We start from the raw sequence: 20,272 nt of genomic DNA, 5'->3' as shown, positions 1-20,272 counted from the left end.
TATAATCTAACGTGTTTTTCTTATTTTTCAGGTTTCATCAGGGGCTTATCTACAGCATTACAGAATGCTGTACATAAGCCCCTGATGGCGGTGGCCCCAGCTTATGGGGTAAAAATGGGGTGACAGATTCCCGTTAATTAAACTACATACATATTCTAGAATACCCGATGTGTTAGAATCGGGCCACCATCTGGTATCTGTATAAACGTGTACTGTAAACCAGCGACTCACATATGTGCTTCACACATCTATTGCTGTAATAAAGCTCAATGACAAGAACAAATACCCTTACACTTCCTTTTCACTATGATATCTCTTAACATCACATTAGTTGGCAATGGGTTAATAATATCTCATCCATGTAAAGATGCATTGTAAGGTAGCCGTTACTGGGTGCTGTGGGACCATGTGGTGAGAACTGATAAACTCAGAGCAGTGTCTGGATTGCACCAGCCCCATTGGGAAATCAGTTGTCTTCCTGATGAGGAGATCATGGGGGAGCGGAATCTGTCAGCCACAGGGAGGGGACAGATAGTAATATAGATGATAACCCCCCCATCGTGATCTTCTTCAGACTTGCAGTCATCATCAGGTGTAATAGTCATCCCCTGGGACTAAGTCGGGGTGTGAGAGCGAGAACCTTTCTCCAAAGGGGTACATTGTGAGAGTGAGACGTGTGAGAAAGAAAACAATCGATTATCACAGGTAAAATCTACCGGCAAACACGTCCTGTGCTAGTTTGCATACCATAGATCATTGATATCAAATGGATACAAAGGTACTAGATATGGTATATATTATATTTATATTATCATATATAGAAGTCACCAAGAGTAAAAATTACATCGCCCCATATCATTTTCCTAATGCTGAGCGTAAGGCGTAAGACCACATGCTTACTTATTGTGATGCTTTAAGGTATTGTGGCGTTTAATATAAATATTTTTTAGGATTTTCAATGTTAGTTAGACTTCAGTATATTCACAAAAAGACTTAGTTTATATGATATTGGATATTGGAAGCTATTTTAACATAATAAATTTCATCTAGATTTAAGGGTTAAGAAGCAAAGAGATCAAATACTATTCTGGGAGCACAATAACTATGTCAGCGCGCCTCAGTGAATTTTATTTATATTTATGCAACATTCTCATTAACTAATATATAAAATGCTTATGCTATAAGCTGCACTCAATCCCTTGTATCATAATTACCTTTACAAAATAATACTAACCATACAGTGACAAGCCTGAAACATTTACCGTATATATGTATATTCTTATTATAGATAAACTGTGTATTGTACATTATTTATTCAATATCACATTGGCTAATAAGTAAATTAATGATATTCTCCATCCAGTATAATATGAGTGAAGATTAGGTCTGCTAATTGACTGACTATATTAGATAAATTTAGTTAAGAAAAATTAAGTTCTTATATTTAGACAGTATGTATGTAGAGTGGATCTAAAAAGTCTACACACTCATCACTCTTAAAATGCCTGGTTTTCGTCATGTGAAAAAAAAATCATACCAAGAAGAATAATTTCACAACTTTTTCCACCTTTAATGCCACCTATAATCTGTACAATTCAAATGGAAGGTAAACTAAAATCTTTTTGGGTGGAAGAAGAAAAATAAAGAACTAAAATAATGTGGTTGTATAAATATGCACACCCTTATGCAAATACTTTGTTGCAGTATCCCTTGAATTTATAGCAACATTCAGTCTTTTTTGGTGGCAGTCTTTCAACATGGCACATCTAGAATTAGCGCGGATTTGCTGCGGATTCAAATCCGCAGAAAGATTTGACATGTCAATTCTTTCTGCGGATTCCGCTGCGGTTTACCATCTCCTCCATTGTAGAGATGATAAACCGCAGGGCAAAACCGCAGGCTAATCCGCAGATAAACCACAGGTCTTCTGACCTGCGGATTTTACTAAATCCGTGTGGAAAAATCTGCAGAGCATTCCGCAGCGTGTGCACACACCCTTAGGATCCCAAAGTTCAGCTTTGCATCCACCGTACTAGCATGAATACTACAACAAGTTAGGTCACCAATGCAAGACGTATGTGAAACCATAAAACATTTTTTGAAAAAAAAAGGGTAATTTGATCAAATTATATAGTGGGAAACGTTTATTTTTATGTCTAAAAGAATAGTGACTATTCTGAACAAAAAAGTTAATAATAGTTCATGAAAAGCAGGGGGAGATGAATTGGTCAGGCGTAGTTTACCTAAGACATTGGCAGTGCATTGAGTTGGTAGACATTGTTTACTTTTAGGCTGTGTGCCCACGTAAGCGTTTTTTTTTCATGTTTTTTAAGCATTTTTACCAGCAAAAATGCTTAGAAATCGCTTAAAAGAAGCATCCTATTCATTTTAATGCATTTTGCACTTTTTGTGCATGCAGTAAAAAATGCAGCATGCTCATTAATTTTGCAGAAAAGTCCAGGTTTTTAGCTATTTTCTATGAGACTGAGGACGCTCAGAAAAAACGCGAGGAAAAAAAACGTGCATTTTCTGGGAAGGAGTCCGGTTTTCATGCAGAAATTTTCTGCATACGTGGGCACATAGCCTTACACATTGATAGGGTCATTGAGTTGATCAGGCAATGTTCAAATTCACACATTGGTCAGGCATTCTTTACTTTCACGCATTGATCAGGCAATTAGAAGGTTAGGCGTTGTTTACTTTAACCCATATCACTTATTTAATTAAACTGTGCTAATACCAACTGACATGCTCAGGTGAGGGTACCAAGACATTTTGATTTAAATGTGGGAAAATCACAAAAATAAATGTGTTTCACATCCTGCTGTACCTGCTTTTTCCACTAAAAACTCTGAAAAAACTCATGGCAATGTTTCTTGCTGTGTTTTTGCTGCTGTTTTGCACTGACCCATTGCTTTCTATGCAAAAGTTGCTGAAAGAAGTGACATTCTGCAGATTTAAAAAAGCAGCAGTTTTCCAATTCAGTGAGGAAAAACAATGTGTGCATGAGATTTCTGAAATATGATAGCTTTTGCTCGTACAGTAAAAAAAACAGCTTTTAATTTGCATTAAAATAAACGCAGCAAAACCGCAATGTGTGAATATAGCCTTAATATTTGATGAGACGGGTGCTTTACTAAGAATGAAGATGATAGAAGAATCAAATTTGAAGCACTAGCTAGTATAATAATATAATGCCAAAATTAATACCCAACTATAATAACTAAATAAAAGATCGATACACAAACTAACAATCTAATACCTTTGCTATATAATGTCTAAATATCATTGCGATACAATTCATATTAAGGGTCATAGAGATCATAACTCTCCTTTGTACGGTCATTGATGAAGGTTTATTCTGCCAGGACAGCTTATGCGCCTCTTATTTAACTGCACAGGTTGCACAACTCTTTGTCAGCTGTTGTATGACCAGTACCTTTTATATTATTAATTACATAATGAAATAACTTGACAAAGTTTTTATCTATTAGCACTGATTGTATGACATATATGTTTACTAAATCTTTAACATGTATAGGTACTTACCGTATATACTCGTGTATAAGCTAACTTGAGTATAAGCCAAGGCACCTAATTTTGCCATGAACAACTGAGAAAACATATTGACTCGAGTGTAAGCCAGGTATGCATTGTCCCCTCATCCCCATCCTTGTCTGCTTGGCTTCTTATAACCATCCTTGTCTGCATGGCTCCTTATTCCCATCCTTGTCTGCATGGCTCCTTATTCCCATCCTTGTCTGCATGGCTCCTTATTCCCATCCTTGTCTGCATGGCTCCTTATTCCCATTCTTGTCTGCATGGCTCCTTATTCCCATTCTTGTCTGCATGGCTCCTTATTCCCATCCTTGTCTGCATGGCCCCTTATTCCCATCCTTGTCTGCATGGCTCCTTATTCCCATCCTTGTCTGCATGGCTCATTATTCCCATCCTTGTCTGCATGGCTCCTTATCCCCATCCTTGTATGGATGGTTCCTCATCCCCATCCTTGTCTGCATGGCTCCACAGTCCCATCCTTGTCTGCATGGCCCCTTATTCCCATCCTTGTCTGCATGGCTCATTATTCCCATCCTTGTCTGCATGGCTCCTTATCCCCATCCTTGTATGGATGGTTCCTCATCCCCATCCTTGTCTGCATGGCTCCATATTCCTATCCTTGCCTGCATGGCTTCTTATCCCCATCCTTGTCTGCATGGCCCCTTATTCCCATCCTTGCCTGCATGGCTTCTTATCCCCATCCTTGTCTGCATGGCTCCTTATTCCCATCATTGTCTGTATGGCTCCTTATCCCCATACTTGTGTGCATGGCTCCTTATTCTCATCCTTGTCTGCGTGGACCCTTATTCCCATCCTTGTCTGCATGGCTCCTTATTCCCATCCTTGTCTGCATGGCTCCTTATTCCCATCCTTGTATGGATGGTTCCTCATCCCCATCCTTGTCTGCATGGCTTCTTATCCCCATCCTTGTTTGCATGGCTCCTTATTCCAATCATTGTCTGTATGGCTCCTTATTCCCATCCTTGTCTGCATTGTCCCCTCATCCCCATCCTTGTCTGCATGGCTTCTTATAACCATCCTTGTCTGCATGGCTCCTTATTCCCATCCTTGTCTGCATGGCTCCTTATTCCCATCCTTGTCTGCATGGCTCCTTATTCCCATCCTTGTCTGCATGGCTCCTTATTCCCATTCTTGTCTGCATGGCTCCTTATTCCCATTCTTGTCTGCATGGCTCCTTATTCCCATCCTTGTCTGCATGGCCCCTTATTCCCATCCTTGTCTGCATGGCTCCTTATTCCCATCCTTGTCTGCATGGCTCATTATTCCCATCCTTGTCTGCATGGCTCCTTATCCCCATCCTTGTATGGATGGTTCCTCATCCCCATCCTTGTCTGCATGGCTCCATATTCCTATCCTTGCCTGCATGGCTTCTTATCCCCATCCTTGTCTGCATGGCCCCTTATTCCCATCCTTGCCTGCATGGCTTCTTATCCCCATCCTTGTCTGCATGGCTCCTTATTCCCATCATTGTCTGTATGGCTCCTTATCCCCATACTTGTGTGCATGGCTCCTTATTCTCATCCTTATCTGCGTGGACCCTTATTCCCATCCTTGTCTGCATGGCTCCTTATTCCCATCCTTGTCTGCATGGCTCCTTATTCCCATCCTTGTATGGATGGTTCCTCATCCCCATCCTTGTCTGCATGGCTTCTTATCCCCATCCTTGTTTGCATGGCTCCTTATTCCAATCATTGTCTGTATGGCTCCTTATTCCCATCCTTGTCTGCATTGTCCCCTCATCCCCATCCTTGTCTGCATGGCTTCTTATAACCATCCTTGTCTGCATGGCTCCTTATTCCCATCCTTGTCTGCATGGCTCCTTATTCCCATCCTTGTCTGCATGGCTCCTTATTCCCATCCTTGTCTGCATGGCTCCTTATTCCCATTCTTGTCTGCATGGCTCCTTATTCCCATTCTTGTCTGCATGGCTCCTTATTCCCATCCTTGTCTGCATGGCCCCTTATTCCCATCCTTGTCTGCATGGCTCCTTATTCCCATCCTTGTCTGCATGGCTCATTATTCCCATCCTTGTCTGCATGGCTCCTTATCCCCATCCTTGTATGGATGGTTCCTCATCCCCATCCTTGTCTGCATGGCTCCATATTCCCATCCTTGTCTGCATGGCCCCTTATTCCCATCCTTGTCTGCATGGCTCATTATTCCCATCCTTGTCTGCATGGCTCCTTATCCCCATCCTTGTATGGATGGTTCCTCATCCCCATCCTTGTCTGCATGGCTCCATATTCCTATCCTTGCCTGCATGGCTTCTTATCCCCATCCTTGTCTGCATGGCCCCTTATTCCCATCCTTGCCTGCATGGCTTCTTATCCCCATCCTTGTCTGCATGGCTCCTTATTCCCATCATTGTCTGTATGGCTCCTTATCCCCATACTTGTGTGCATGGCTCCTTATTCTTATCCTTGTCTGCGTGGACCCTTATTCCCATCCTTGTCTGCATGGCTCCTTATTCCCATCCTTGTCTGCATGGCTCCTTATTCCCATCCTTGTATGGATGGTTCCTCATCCCCATCCTTGTCTGCATGGCTTCTTATCCCCATCCTTGTTTGCATGGCTCCTTATTCCAATCATTGTCTGTATGGCTCCTTATCCCCATACTTGTGTGCATAGCTCCTTATTCCCATCCTTGTCTGCATGGCTCCTTATTCCCATTCTTGTTTGCATGGCTCCTTATTCCCATCCTTGTCTGCATGGCCCCTTATTCCCATCCTTGTCTGCATGGCTCCTTATTCCCATCCTTGTCTGCATGGCTCCTTATTCCCATCCATGTCTGCATGGCTCATTATTTCCATCCTTGTCTGTATGGCTCCTTATCCCCATCCTTGTATGGATGGTTCCTCATCCCCATCCTTGTCTGCATGGCTCCTTATTCCCATCCTTTTCTGCATGGCTTCTTATCCCCATCCTTGTCTGCATGGCCCCTTATTCCCATCCTTGTCTGCATGGCTTCTTATCCCCATCCTTGTCTGCATGGCTCCTTATTCCCATCATTGTCTGTATGGCTCCTTATCCCCATACTTGTGTGCATGGCTCCTAATTCTCATCCTTGTCTGCGTGGACCCTTGTTCCCATCCTTGTCTGCATGACTCCTTATTCCCATCCTTGGCTGTATGGCTCCTTATTTCCCTCCTTGTCTGCATGGCTCCTTATTCCCATCCTTGTCTGCATGGCCCCTTATTCTCATTCTTGTCTGCATGGCTCCTTATTCCCATCCTTGTCTGCATGGCTCCTTATCCCCATCCTTGTATGGATGGTTCTTCATCCCCATCCTTGTCTGCATGGCTCCTTAATTCCATCCTTGTTTGCATGGCTCCTTATCCCCAACCTTGTCTGCATGGCTACTCATCCCTATCCTTGCATGCATGGTTCCTCATCCCAGTCTTTGTATGCGTGTCTCCCATGAGAAAAGCATAAAAAAACTCTACTTACCTTCCCTGTGCGCCCTTGCAGCATCTTGTTCCTGTGCCAGCAGTATCTGCTGCCGAGCAATCATGTGTCCACGCTCATTAAGGTAATGAATATTCACCTCTCTCCATGCCTATGGGAGAGATGTGAATATTCATTACCTTAATGAGCGGGCACCCGTGCTAGCCTGGCAGCTGCAGGAGCCACCAACTGTGGCTGACTCTGTGCGTGCTATAAGAGAAATAAATATTCATTGCCAGTGCAGTGAATATTCATTTCTCTTTAGCAGCGAGCACAGGCTTTAGCCACAGGCGCCGTCTCCTGTCTCCTGTGAACCGCTGCTCCGCCGTTCCCCCTTCCCCGCTGTCTTCTGGGACAATGATAACTCATACTTAAGCCGAGGGGGGCGTTTTCAGCACACAACAAATGTGCTGAAAAACTTGGCTTCTACATAAGTATATACGGTATGTGTTGAAGGGAGTCTGTAGCCACAGAATGACGGTTCAAACCAAGCACAAGCGCTTGGTGCATCCTTGATATGGCCAAACATATGAGTGAGCCTTCCCACCTACTTTTTTCCTTACTTTTTCTTTACTGATCGTGTGCATATACCCATAAGGAAAAAAGTAAACGCTGAGGGTTGGATGCTGCGAACTTGTGCAGTGTCCAACTCGCAGCGTCCAGCTGTTACAGCATAGTGGATGGGATTTCATGAAACCCCATGCCTACTCTGCATCCAAAGATGCCCGTAGCTTACCTGCGGAGACGGACATGCGGCGTGTCTCTCCAGACTGCAGCATGTCAATTTCTCTTACGGAGATGCGAGACAAGCATCTCCGCAAAAGAAATTTCACCCGTACAGTGTATTGGACACGGTGAATCCTCATGGTTCAGTGATAATATGCGGATTCACCTGCGTTCACTAGCCGACAGCGCTTTGGATGCAGCGGACATGCACCGCGTCCAAAGCAAGTTCTAGATTGTTGGCACATACGCTATTACTTACTTGTTTTCTCTAGAATCCTTTCCCCTATTTGATTGTCAGCTTTGACTTTATAAAGCCAGAGGAGGGCAGAGATAGATGGAAAACAAGTAGGTGGGAAGGTGCATTTAAATGTTTAGAAAGGCCAAGGGTGCGCCAAGCACCTGTTGTTGATTTTAACAGTCATTCTTTGCTGATATACTTCCTTTAATATTTTAGCATGTATCTAAATCCAAACTCTTTTGTCTCCATAGAGGTCTTACCCTTTTTACGTAGAGAAGTGTGGTATAAGGCTGGGGTAGAAGAAGACTCCTGTACAAAGAATGTCTCTAAACAGCTACTATGAGTGTGAAAAACGTGGTCAAGTATCAGGCTATCCTTCCCGTATGGGAGCTTCTCAAGCAGAGATTGTAGGAGGCAATCTCTGCGACCCTGAGACCTCTGTGGATTTATCCACATACATTGAGTCAGGAGAGGAACTTTTGTCTGATCTGTTGAAGCAGGAACGACTTAAGGCATCATATCAGTATCTTCCGTCAGAAGCGTTATCGGGAGCTGCTTTGTATGCCTACCCACACGGCATGATGCCAGAACGTCGAATAGGAGGATATGAGTCTGGCGGAGTGATTGTGAAGGAGGAGACACGTGGATCACACAGGACTGTGTGCAATACTTTACAGTACCAGGCTGCACAATGTGCACAGACAGCAATGCATCTACCTCCTCCGATGGAGGGAGCACACCCTGCACTCCGTGTGTTGAAGGTGAGAGATCTTCACTCCACTGACATTCCCTAAATACTTTCCTCATAGAGTATTGATTCTAGAGCAGCTTTTCTGTGAACTTTTTTACATCTCTAGGAAATGTATGAATTAATTAACAACTTACCATTCTTGATCGAACAGTGTTCTAGGGTGTAGGGACATGTTTGTTGGGTGACGTGTCTTGGTTTGTCACGTTCAGTTATGTGGGTGATGCCGAGAAAAAAAAAAACACTCTCTAAGACTAGCGTTTTTTGCCAGCAGCGCACGCAGCCGCTAAGCCCCGCCCCCTCCAGTCATCTCCGCCTAGTATCACACACGGCTGCATGCAATCTGCACACCCTATCTTTAGCATAGAGTGCTCAGACCATGCGCTGACCGTGCGCTAATAGAATTTAGCGTGCGCTGTGCCCTTTTGACGGTGCGCCGGTGCACGCTGAACGCACCATGTTGCATTTTGGCGCGCTCGGAGCACCGTCAAAAGGGTGCAGTGCACGCTAAATTCTACTAGTACACGGTCAACGCACGGTCTGCGCACCCTATGCTAAAGATAGGGTGTGCAGATCCCATGCAGCCGTGTGCGATACTAGGAGGAGATGACCGGAGGGGGCGGGCAGGGGGCGGGGCTTAGCGGCAGCATGCACTGCTGGCAAAAAAAGCTAGTGTGAAACTAGCCTAACTACATGGCATAACTCATAAATTAATATGCACGTTCATTCATTACAACTCACATTAAGGACTCCACTTACTCATATGTCTATTTTCTCTTTTCATTAAAGGGAACCTCCAGGGCCTATTAAAGTAAAAGAGACACCTTCAGCAGCACTAAGGCTGCATTCTGTGAAGGTGGCTCTTATGTTTATTATCCCTAAGAACACTGAAATAATGAGTTTTATAAATTTCCCGCCATACCTCTATTGAGTCAGGGAGGTATGTTTTCTTCCCCTGACTCAACCGCCTCGCAGCCGTCCATCATCCCGATCTGGCCTCCAGGTGCCGCCTCCTCTCTTTCTCGTGACGTCACCGGCACCTGCGCTCTGCAGTCAGTTCTCAGGCATGCGCCATGCGCGCTGCCCGGGAATTTACATCAGGTGATGTAAGGATATCGCGCCTGTGTGTAGCGGAGGCCCCAGATCCCACCCTGCAGTGTGTTATGATGTATTCACACTGCGAGGCTGGGAATCTGGCGCCTACGCAGTGAGGATCTCCGCGCCTGTCCCCATCTCCCTCCGCCTCTTTCCTCCACCGGAATACGTCGGCAGCGTCATACACACCGAGGAGATCACAGGCAGCACATCACCTAACGATTGGAAGGGTGGCAAAGTAAACATTGCTTTTAAATTGATATTACAATGAAATTCCATTAGTGTATTCCGGTGGAGGAAAAAGGCGGAGGGAGATGGGGACAGGTGCAGAGATCCTCACTGCGCAGGCGCCAGATTAGGTTTTAGGCTTATCACTGCCTTTTACTTGTTTACACAGGTAGACCATGGTAAATGAGGCTGCCATTGTTCTCAGCAGCTCGAGTCTTCTTTACACCTGATGATGCACCACCAAGAACGATGATATTTTGTGCTGCACAAAAGATAATTTCACACAATGACCAAGCATTTTACTTGCTTATTGGGTGAACAATGGCCTGTTTACTCTGAAATATTATCGTGAACGATAATCTTTAAGTGAAAATGAATCTTTTGATATGGCGCACCTCTTCCATTTTACCCTGTATGTACATCTAGTCTTGTTACCCAAGAGAACATTATCTTAGATCACCAAGTCAAGATCCTAAACAAGATACCCAAAGAGAAGAGTTGAAGATTACACTCCGTTGGCTCACGTGACTAGATCTAGATACTGGTGAAATAGGAATAGAGGGCCATATCTCAGAAATAGAGGCACAGGAATAAAAAAAATAAAGACAAAAACAACTCCAGATTCAGGAGAACAGCGCCATTTACACCAGATTAATAAATACATATTTATAGTAAGTGACAGGTCCCCTTTAATATCCAGTGCGGCTCATCATCAGTTATAGAAAATGTTAGATAAGGGCTCTATAACTTGAGACAAAAACTTTTGATTGGAACATTGATAGTGTTAGTAACCACTAGTAAAAACATGTCAATATCAGTAGCAACTGAGGATCCAGCCTAAACTAAAGTGGCAGATGTAAGACGTAGCAATGGTTATACTTAGATATATTGACCTTTTTTGCATTTTGTGATCATTATTTAATCTTTTCAAACAGGTCTAATAAAGAAGGAAGTTGGATTTAGGTGTGATGTTTAAGTTTTTGTAGTAAAAATGTCTGCTTCTGTTTTTTGGCATGTTTCATAAGTGTGCAAGAAGCTATGTGCTGGGCAAACTATCGTTCTGCAAAGTGCAAAAAATGCAAAACTCTTTCACTAGCTTTTTAAGCTAAAACAGTAGTTCCCAACCCTTTTTGGCTTGCAAGCTACCTTCATGCATGACAAATGACATTGAGCCATACTGCTTGTTAAAAATGCAAAAAAAAACCAAACAAACAGCTAAAATATATAGTGTTAACTTCCAGTAATGTTTTACCATATAGTTTACCATAGCCCCTCAAAGTATGCTATTGTCTGCAGAGCTGAGGTCGCGCTGATAGCTGTGCAGCCAATCAATGAGCTCAGTGGATCTGCCTGAATTGATGGCATAAGCCACTCAGAGCCACTGAGGTCACTGATTGGCTGCAGCAAGGTAAATGTGATGTCAGCACTATAGACAATGACAGACACTGAGATCAGCACCGAATTTTTCAATGGTATAGACAAAAATCAATGCAGACATTTCCCATAGCATATAGCTTTGTTGCAAAAACCCTGTTCACATACTGTACATGGGATATGGATTGTCATTGAATTCAACAAAGATTTCAATATGGAATTTGAGGTGACATTTGCACAAACCCACATATATGAATGGACCCTTGAGGAGCCACATGCAGTAGGTCCAAGAGTCAAATGTAGCTATCAAGCCACTTTTCAAGGGAACAATGGCCTGTGAAAAATAAGCCAAAAAGAGGAAAATTTAGTAAATAGCATGAGACAAGTTTATGGTCAGAAAAAGAGGAATCTTTTGTTCAGTTGTGTGTGAATTTTTTTCCTCACTTTTCCACTGTTCACAACACTTTTCTGAAAAGTGGGTGAGTCTTTCATTAGGGTGCAGGGCTTCTACAATCCAACAGATTTACTATAATTTATGTTAGAAAATGGCCCATGGCTTGCATAGTTTTTACGTTCTGGCGCACTAAAAGGCAAAAGATTTGACAAAATTGATAGGAGGTCTATGCCTTATAAAAAGCTTCTACGTTATATTCCAGTGTGCCCTGGTTTAAAATGGCTTATAAGTCTAGTTAAATTCCCACCAAAGATTTTGACCATGTTTGTGTGTGTTTTCATTATCCTAATGAATGCACTTAGTGCCACTTGCATTGTAACAATGATAAGAACTCAAAAGTGCAGTTTCCCAATAGCAGCCATGCAGAGATATAAATGAGACATGTGGATATCTGGATGACACCATGATATTGACGGCAATAACTCACAATCTGCATCTGTAAATGTATTTATCTCTTCAACTTTTCAAATCTGCCTTTCCAGGGTTCTCTGTCTGGGATGTTGCCTGCCCCTCCATTAAAAGAACAAAGCCATAAGGGTAAGAAGTCACTGAGTAAAGACAGCCTAGAATATCGCCTGCGTCGTGAAAGAAATAACATTGCTGTCCGTAAGAGCCGTGATAAAGCCAAACGAAGGAACCTGGAGACTCAACAGCGAGCTCTAGAATTCATGGCAGAAAACGAAAAGCTACGTAACCGTATCCAGCAGCTGACTCAGGAGCTCGAAGCTTTGAGAAGTGTTTTCAGACAAATCCCAGAAGCTGCTGCATTGGCCAAGGCATCTGGAGCTTGCAGCTGAAAATATCTCAATAAAGGTCCACTTCTAAGAACTGGCTGAAACTCAAAGACTTGCAAAACAAGATTCAGGGAAGATTTCTCCGTAACATTGAAGTTGGCTGTTCATAATTGTGGAGTGTGCTCACAGATTTACTCATGTATCAGCGTTAGTCTAGAAAAAATTCATACCACGTTTTTAGTATTCTGGTCTCTAGGTGACTCCATGCCTAGTTCTCCAGTGGACCAGTCTACAGACTCCTTTTTTTGTGTTATTTGTCTATATTTGTGACAGACAGGGTTAGAAGCCAAGGGAAATTGTGTGATATGTCTATAAATATAGGTATACATATATATATAGTAATATACTTCTATATATGCTAAAGGAAGCAAACACAAGAAGAAGTGAAACACATTAATGACTAAATGTGTCTATGCTCCTCTCTCTCCACTTGAACTCTTCTTTGCTGGTCATGTTCTCACCAATCTTTCCTGTTTTTGGTGTTACATCATTCAAGCTGTGTCTCATCACACCTGTATTCACGTTCTTATAAATCCAACTTCCATTTCTGCTTCCACCATCTAATCCCCCCTCTAATCTATTCTCTTTCTTTCTTCTTCACCTCTCCCCATCATCTACTTTTCTCTGAAAGTCTGAGGGAGATGTTCTTATTACAACATATGTTTGCAGCTAATGGTGACCACAAAGTTAGTTCATCATCCTGTTGGAGGGGGCGGTGGGGGAAATATCATTAGGGTGGGGAGAGGCAGATGACACACGGTGGGGCGGGGGTTAATAAGAATATGTGACTCAGAAAGTGATAGTCTGCGTCTATATTCATTGGCAATATTTTTATTTTGTGTGCAGGCATGCCGCTCTGAAACTGTTGTTGTATTTTTAGCTTAGGAGTTTAGTTGTTTTTTTTTTTTAATTTTCACCATACTGTATTCTATTACAATGTAAATATTTTAATTCTTTAAATAATGAAACATATTGATTTATGCAAATAATGATTAGTAATAACCATTTTAAGAATAAAATAATTTTGATGCATAGAAATTTGAAATTGTGACAATTGCAAACATATGCAGTAGATCATTAAAATGATATTAAGAAATTATCAAATGACATGACTTGCTAGCTTGAGATATATGATTTAGGTATCACAAATGGTTATGGCAAATGGACATAACAGCATAGCTTCTTTCTGGATACCGCCTTTAAGAATGTTTCTGATAGAGACAGAGAAAAGTGACTTGAAAAAACAATTTTCTTTCTGACATATGTGGCAGCATCATGGACACTCTGTCGTCAGTCACATCAGTCCTTGTCTCCAGTGGAAGTTACTATCAATTTTTCCAATCTCAAACACACACACAAAACATAAAGAACAGTTCAACAGAAATTTATTTGAGCCTATAACTTATTATATTATGGAATCAAAACCATAACTGGACGACTGCAAGGAGACAGTGATAAATAGTGAGCCACCATGTGGGAAATGTGTGGCCTCCTTCAGATTTCTCTGATATTAACAAATGATTTTTCAGCATACAGATCTACGACAATCAAGGCAACTTTCTTACAATGGTTTTATCTGGATAGGAAGCCCATTTTATATAAAATATTTATCAAATTCTGCTATGAATACACAATTAAAGGGAATCTGTCAGTAGAATCAACCGCCCTAAACTGTGTACATGGGCATGCGGGTGATATAGAGTTGAATAAAATGATACCTTGATGTCTGTGATCTGAAATCTTATTCCTAAAAAACCCACATTTTTTTCTTAATATGCAAGTGAGCTGTTAAGATCTAAGGCCTGGGTATAGATCTCCTTGAGAATCTGCCTCCAGAGCTTATTCTAAATGAAAAGGGGGATTTACCAGTATGAGACATGTAATGACTGACAGACTGCTCTCCTGATCTCCGTGTCTCACACTGATAATGTCCTTTTTAATTTAAAATAATCTTCGAAGGCAGATTCTCAGAGAGATCTATGTCTGGCCCATAAATCTTAATAACTCATTTACATTTTAGGAACAAATGAGAATTTATAAATATAACCTGCATGCCCATGTAGATGGCTTAGGTGGGTTGATTTGATTCTACTAACAAATTCCTTTTAAGATGCTGCTCATATTAAAAGCAGAAATTGAATGCTTTTTTTTAATTTTACTCTTGTGTGCTTCATTTTAGAGCCTCACTTTAACTTAGAGTTAAGATATTAGTTTTATCTGCAGTCCTACATAAAACTATAGATAGCACATTGTGATGTAGTGATAATCTGTGGTAAATGATAATTTTACATCTCTAGGATAAATAGCAAATGTTATATACATGTTAAGAAAAACAAAGAAGAAATGGGTTTTCTGAACAGACATATATGGAAATAGAAGGTCAAAGTGAAAATTTGTGAATTGTAAATGTTCTGTGCTCACTAAATGAAGCAGAATTCATGTAGCTTATACAGGCAGCTAAACCGCTATATCGGGGTCCAATAAGGAGACTGTAGATTGAATCTGTGCTTTATTGAACGTGATGGTATATTGGCATGGTGAAACTACAAACAAAACATATATGCATACAATCAATACTGGGTTCATTAGGGATTCATATATACATAATACATCATCTGCACTAATAGCTAACCAGGAGAGAACTAACTAAGCAGGCTAGTATGAAACAGGAATTGGATACAGAAAACACAAAAACATACCAGCGATGCTATCACAAGGGGAGAAGAGAAATGAGATGCTTCCTGAATGCAGGCTGAAGGAAAATGGTGGACTGGAGGGAAATACCATTATCCTTTGCAAAAGGCTACCAGGATGAATTGCAACCTTACCAGAATGCACTGCAAAAGCTTACCAGAATGCACTGCAACGGAGGGAAATAGCAAAGTGAAAATAAAATAACTCTGCGGTTATGACTCTGGTCACTAGATGGAGCCAAAAAACCCTGTAAACATTAACAAGCAGATATCAGGATTATGAATCAGATGTCGAAGACAGTACAGTAGATTTGAAACATGGAGGCAATTCATCTGTTTTTGCCATAATGCTTGTGTAAAACTTTTTGATATGTCTTAAAACTTTGTACAACTTATAGTGGTGGAGAAATGTTGCAATTTATTTACACTAGTTACCAATTTTTTATAAATGTGGGTGTGGCTTCGTGGAAAAGGAGCACAGCCGAAAAATTCATCAAAATTTATGACAAAATAATGACATAAATTATGACATGAATGTATCCAGTACTCTGACTGAAGTGCATGTCCTGCAGTCGTGCACGGAAGCTGAAAGATGTGCCAAATTCATTGAGTCTAATGTATTAAGTGCATTCATTAATCAGGGACTCTGTGTAAGGGCTCATACTCACATGCGAGAAACTCGCACATCAATACCCAGCACTGCCGCCAGTACTTGGATTGGAGAGTTCAGCTGCATGCATTTCTATGCAGCTGAACTCTCTGATCTGAGTGCCGGCGGCAGTGCCGGGTATTGATGTGCAAGACTCGTCCGAGTTTCTCGCATATGAGTATGAGCCCTTACGGAATGGATCTGAGTCAGCAATTTTGGCCTAGAGTTCCTTAAAGGGAAGGTGCCATCCAAAATTTTTTTTTTCAGCAATTGAAAAAATGTAAAGAATTAATGTTTATATTTTCTTAAAAAATATTATCATTTGTTTTTAATTTTGTAAAATATGAAAAATAATTTTAAAAAGTTTGGCATTTCCACTTGTTAACACTAGGGGGAGCAGCTACTGAAATTTGGCACAAAAACCTAGTGTACAACTAGCTCACATTACTGCCCTGCAGTAATTATAGGAGGAATCTGCTGACATGGGTGTGATGTCACTCCCCTCCTCCCCTTCTGGGTGTTTGCTAAGGGAAAAGAGAGGATGACATCTAGGAGCACAGTGAGCAGCCATTTTGATGGGGCCTGCAAAGTTACTGACTGTCTTTGCATGCAAAGTCTGGATCAGAACAGGCCATCAATCAGCAGAAATGTTTCCTGGATTTCTGTGGAGCAGACAAGCAGACTGTCCATCCATGTGTATAAAACACAGCGCTCTATGTACAATCCCTGGCACCGAACAGGGTGCCCCTCATAGACCAGCACACTGCTGTCCTGAAATACTCTGTGCTGCTGTCACCCTGCTCCTTCCACCATTGTTAGGCGTCAGGTTTCTGCGTTTGCAGGAATCCAGACCCTTACATTCTGCGATCTCTTGCTGTTTATCTACCGCAGAGGAGATTGCCTTGCAGCAAATCTCTCCAGGGGCTAAGTCCCTCTGCCATCCTACTGAGCATGCTCATGAGACGATTTCCCATTGGAGATCGGGAATCATGTGCTCAGGTCCTGCTCCAGATCTCATTGGTCCATCTCGGAGATCTGGAAGCTTCGGGAAGGTCTCGGCTGTTATAAAAAGCATGCATGGCTGTTCTGCCATGCGCTAGTATAGTCTCTAGTTGCTACTGTGTGAATGATGATGGATGTATGATTCTGGTGAATGACTCATTTGAATCCCCTTCCCTCTGATATTACGTATGTGGACAGGGACTAAGCTTAGAGTCAGCGCCAGTGCGCCACTACTACATCATCCACAGTTGCTAGCGTCCGACATTGCACTTGCGTACTAGCTTTGTTGTCTAGCGGCAGTGTCCTACGCCGCGCTGCAGTTGCAGCCCTCCTTGGCATCCACAGTTGCGACGTCGCACGTACGGTATGTCTAGACGGACGCAGTTCCGCTGTCTTTGGCTCTGCTCCTGTGACCAGATACCGTGTGTGCATTTACTCTGAGTACTGTGACTCCAACAGGCTCAGCCTTATTGTATGTCTTTGTTGGCACCTCTGTGACTTAACAGAGATTGTTCTGCGCACCTGGGTGACGATTAACCCATGTGCGCATTTCCGCCATATTGCTTGCCTGCCACCACTTAGCAGCAGTCATATCATCTACTGCACGGTGGACCCCGAGCGGCGAACGCACTTTATTATTATTTTTATTTAGTGCGTTCCGCCGTTCCTAACAACCATATATCAGGCCCCTGTTGCCTCGCTTTCACACATCGCCAGGACAGGATCTGAGGAGAGGAATGGGGTCTTCGGTCACTGAGGATGGCAGGCAGCAAGGATTCTGGGAGCAGGGTGACAGCAGCACAGAGTATTTCAGGAGAGCAGTGTGCTGGTCTATGGGGGGCACAGAGGGAGATATATGGGGAGGAGCAGGGTGACAGCAGCACAGAGTATTTCAGGAGAGTAGTGTGCTGGTCTATGGGGGGCACAGAGGGAGATATATGGGGGAGGAGCAGGGTGACCGCACCACAGAAATCCAGGAAACATTTCTGCTGATTGACGGCCTGTTCAGACCCAGACTTTGCAGGCAAAGACCCCATTCCCCTCCTCAGATCCTGTCCTGGCGATGTGTGAAAGCAAGGCGACAGGCGCAGTCCGGGGTGACGCTGGGAAGCAGGATGGGGGGAAATGTAGCCATACAGTAACGATAAAAATGAGACCCCTCTATTCAGCTGCCTCACCAGCCCTCCCCTGACTTGCAACTAACTATTACCCCTGACCCGTGTGCAGGTGCTCAGCCAGAACCACCCTAGAATGGGTCCCCTTTTAGCAGATAATACTGCCATAGTGTTCTCACATAATACCGCCATATACTTCACACATAATGCCGCCATTCAGATCATACACAATACCACCATGTAGATCACACATAAAACCAGCAGGGTGACAGCAGCACAGAGTATTTCAGGAGAGCAGTATCAAACGGGATAGGATTAGATACACGGCTCAGCAGTCAGTATCACACGGGATAGGATTAGATACATGGCTCAGCAGACAGTATCACACAGGAGAGGATTAGATACACAGCTCAGCAAACAATATCACACAGGATTGGATTAGATACACAGATCAGCAGACAGTATTACACAGGAGAGGATTAGATACACAGCTCAGCAGTCAGTATTACACAGGATAGGATTATATACATGGCTCAGCAGACAGTATCACACAGGAGAGGATTAGATACACAGCTCAGCAGTCAGTATCACACTGGAGAGGATTAGATGCACAGCTCTGCAGTCAGTATCACACAGGATAGGATTAGATACACGGATCAGCAGACTGTATCAAACAGGATAGGATTAGATACACGGATCAGCAGACTGTATCACAGAGGATAGGATTAGATACACGGCTCAGCAGACTGTATCACACAGGATAGGATTAGATACACAGCTCAGCAGTCCGTATCACACAGGATAGAATTATATACATGGCTCAGCAGACAGTATCAAACAGGAGAGGATTAGATACACAGCTCAGCAGTCAGTATCACACTGGAGAGGATTAGATGTCCAGCAGATGGCCAAGTGTTTTGAAAGAGCAGGGAGCAACTCCTCCTATGTTTTGCAAGAGCAGGGGCTGCAGCTGGTCGGGTGTTTTGGAAAGAGCAGCTCGGTCTTCAGGAGCTCATCCTGTATCCTCTCCTGCAGCTGGTATGTGCAGAGTGAACATCCAAGCCCTGTTATGCTGGAACAGTACAGCATCCAGGGCTTGCAATAGAGTGCAAATGGAGCTAAAAGGAAAGCACTGGGCTCTAATAAAATGGCGCCTGGCCACACCTGTAGCTGTGAATTGAGCTGCCCACAGAGGCGTGCCCAGTTACAGATAGGGTCGGCAGCCGACTCTTGTGTCTTATGCCCAGGGACTGCTGTAAAAGAGCATGGAGTATAGTAAAAAAAAACATACACACCACTGAGTCAAGCTTAGGGGACAATATCTTTTTATACTATTTTCCTTTTTACATTAAATTATGAAAAAACACGGCACCTTCCCTTTAAATCCACCTGGGGAAATTTCCCTGGAGATCCACCCTCCTTTTATATATGAAGAACAAGTCCACATACACTTTTAAATGCATCTTTATAGGTGGTTCTATTAATGATATTATATCCCCAATGCCACTAACACAGAATAGTACCTTCCGCTTCCAACAGTTTTGGAGTCATTTGTAGGGGCCTGAGAATCACGTAGCCCACCCTGGGCCAGTGGTTGGGGAATAATGATTAAAAGACACCTTTAGCAATCACAGTTGTGTCAGAGCATCAGACTAACAGAAGAGCCTGTGGTTTTGCGGTGGGCCAGTCAAACATTTTCCTTATTTAAAAGGTAAAATGAGGATAGCATAATGAATCTGAGTCTTAGAAAATAGTGCAACATGTTTAAGACATATAAAGGGAAAAGACTGTGGTGCAAGTATGTTACCCCACAACCCATTTAGTATTCAAATGAAAATGTAAAGGTCACTTTTCTCTGAATTGTACAAGATGAACTTGATGCAAACAGTGTATTTGTAGGATGGCAGTAAACAATGTTTTTTTATCTGCTTCTTGTTGGGTGGTGAGTGTGAAATATTTTAATTCCAGAACGGAATTGTAAGTAATTTGAAAAGATTATTTTTTTTATATAAATGTAATATTCATTCCATCACATATGAAAGATATTTATAAAACTCAAAATACAAATGTTATTTAATATCTCTTTAGGGTACCCTATACTTCCAAATTCTGTCCGGTTTCTTTCATTTCTAA

The 20,272-nt window shown here is 42.4% G+C and overlaps 1 protein-coding gene across 1 annotated transcript; it reads left to right on the top strand.

The window, feature by feature from the left end:
- The first annotated feature begins 560 nt into the window (after nt 1-560).
- Nucleotides 561-13,619, top strand: CEBPE (CCAAT enhancer binding protein epsilon). The gene is made up of 3 exons (XM_073575551.1): nt 561-705; nt 8,239-8,748; nt 12,369-13,619. The coding sequence occupies exons 2-3, from the start codon at nt 8,308-8,310 to the stop codon at nt 12,681-12,683; spliced, it is 756 nt and encodes a 251-aa protein (XP_073431652.1). The 5' UTR covers nt 561-705; nt 8,239-8,307; the 3' UTR covers nt 12,684-13,619.
- Nucleotides 13,620-20,272: the final 6,653 nt, after the last annotated feature.

Source organism: Dendrobates tinctorius, unplaced genomic scaffold (assembly GCF_039654945.1).
Source record: "Dendrobates tinctorius isolate UK_male_01 unplaced genomic scaffold, ASM3965494v1 ptg000044l, whole genome shotgun sequence".
Lineage (NCBI taxonomy): Eukaryota > Metazoa > Chordata > Amphibia > Anura > Dendrobatidae > Dendrobates > Dendrobates tinctorius.
The sequence above is the reverse complement of the archived record's forward strand: the minus strand, read 5'-3'. Positions and strand labels throughout refer to the sequence as shown.

What these genes read in the sequence shown, in the direction of transcription:
- CEBPE (XM_073575551.1), top strand. Translation starts at nt 8,308, where the DNA reads ATGTCTCTAAACAGCTACTATGAGTGTGAAAAACGTGGTCAAGTATCA. An exon ending in CTGCACTCCGTGTGTTGAAG is followed by an intron (nt 8,749 to 12,368) that starts GTGAGAGATCTT and finishes CTGCCTTTCCAG; the next exon opens with GGTTCTCTGTCTGGGATGTT.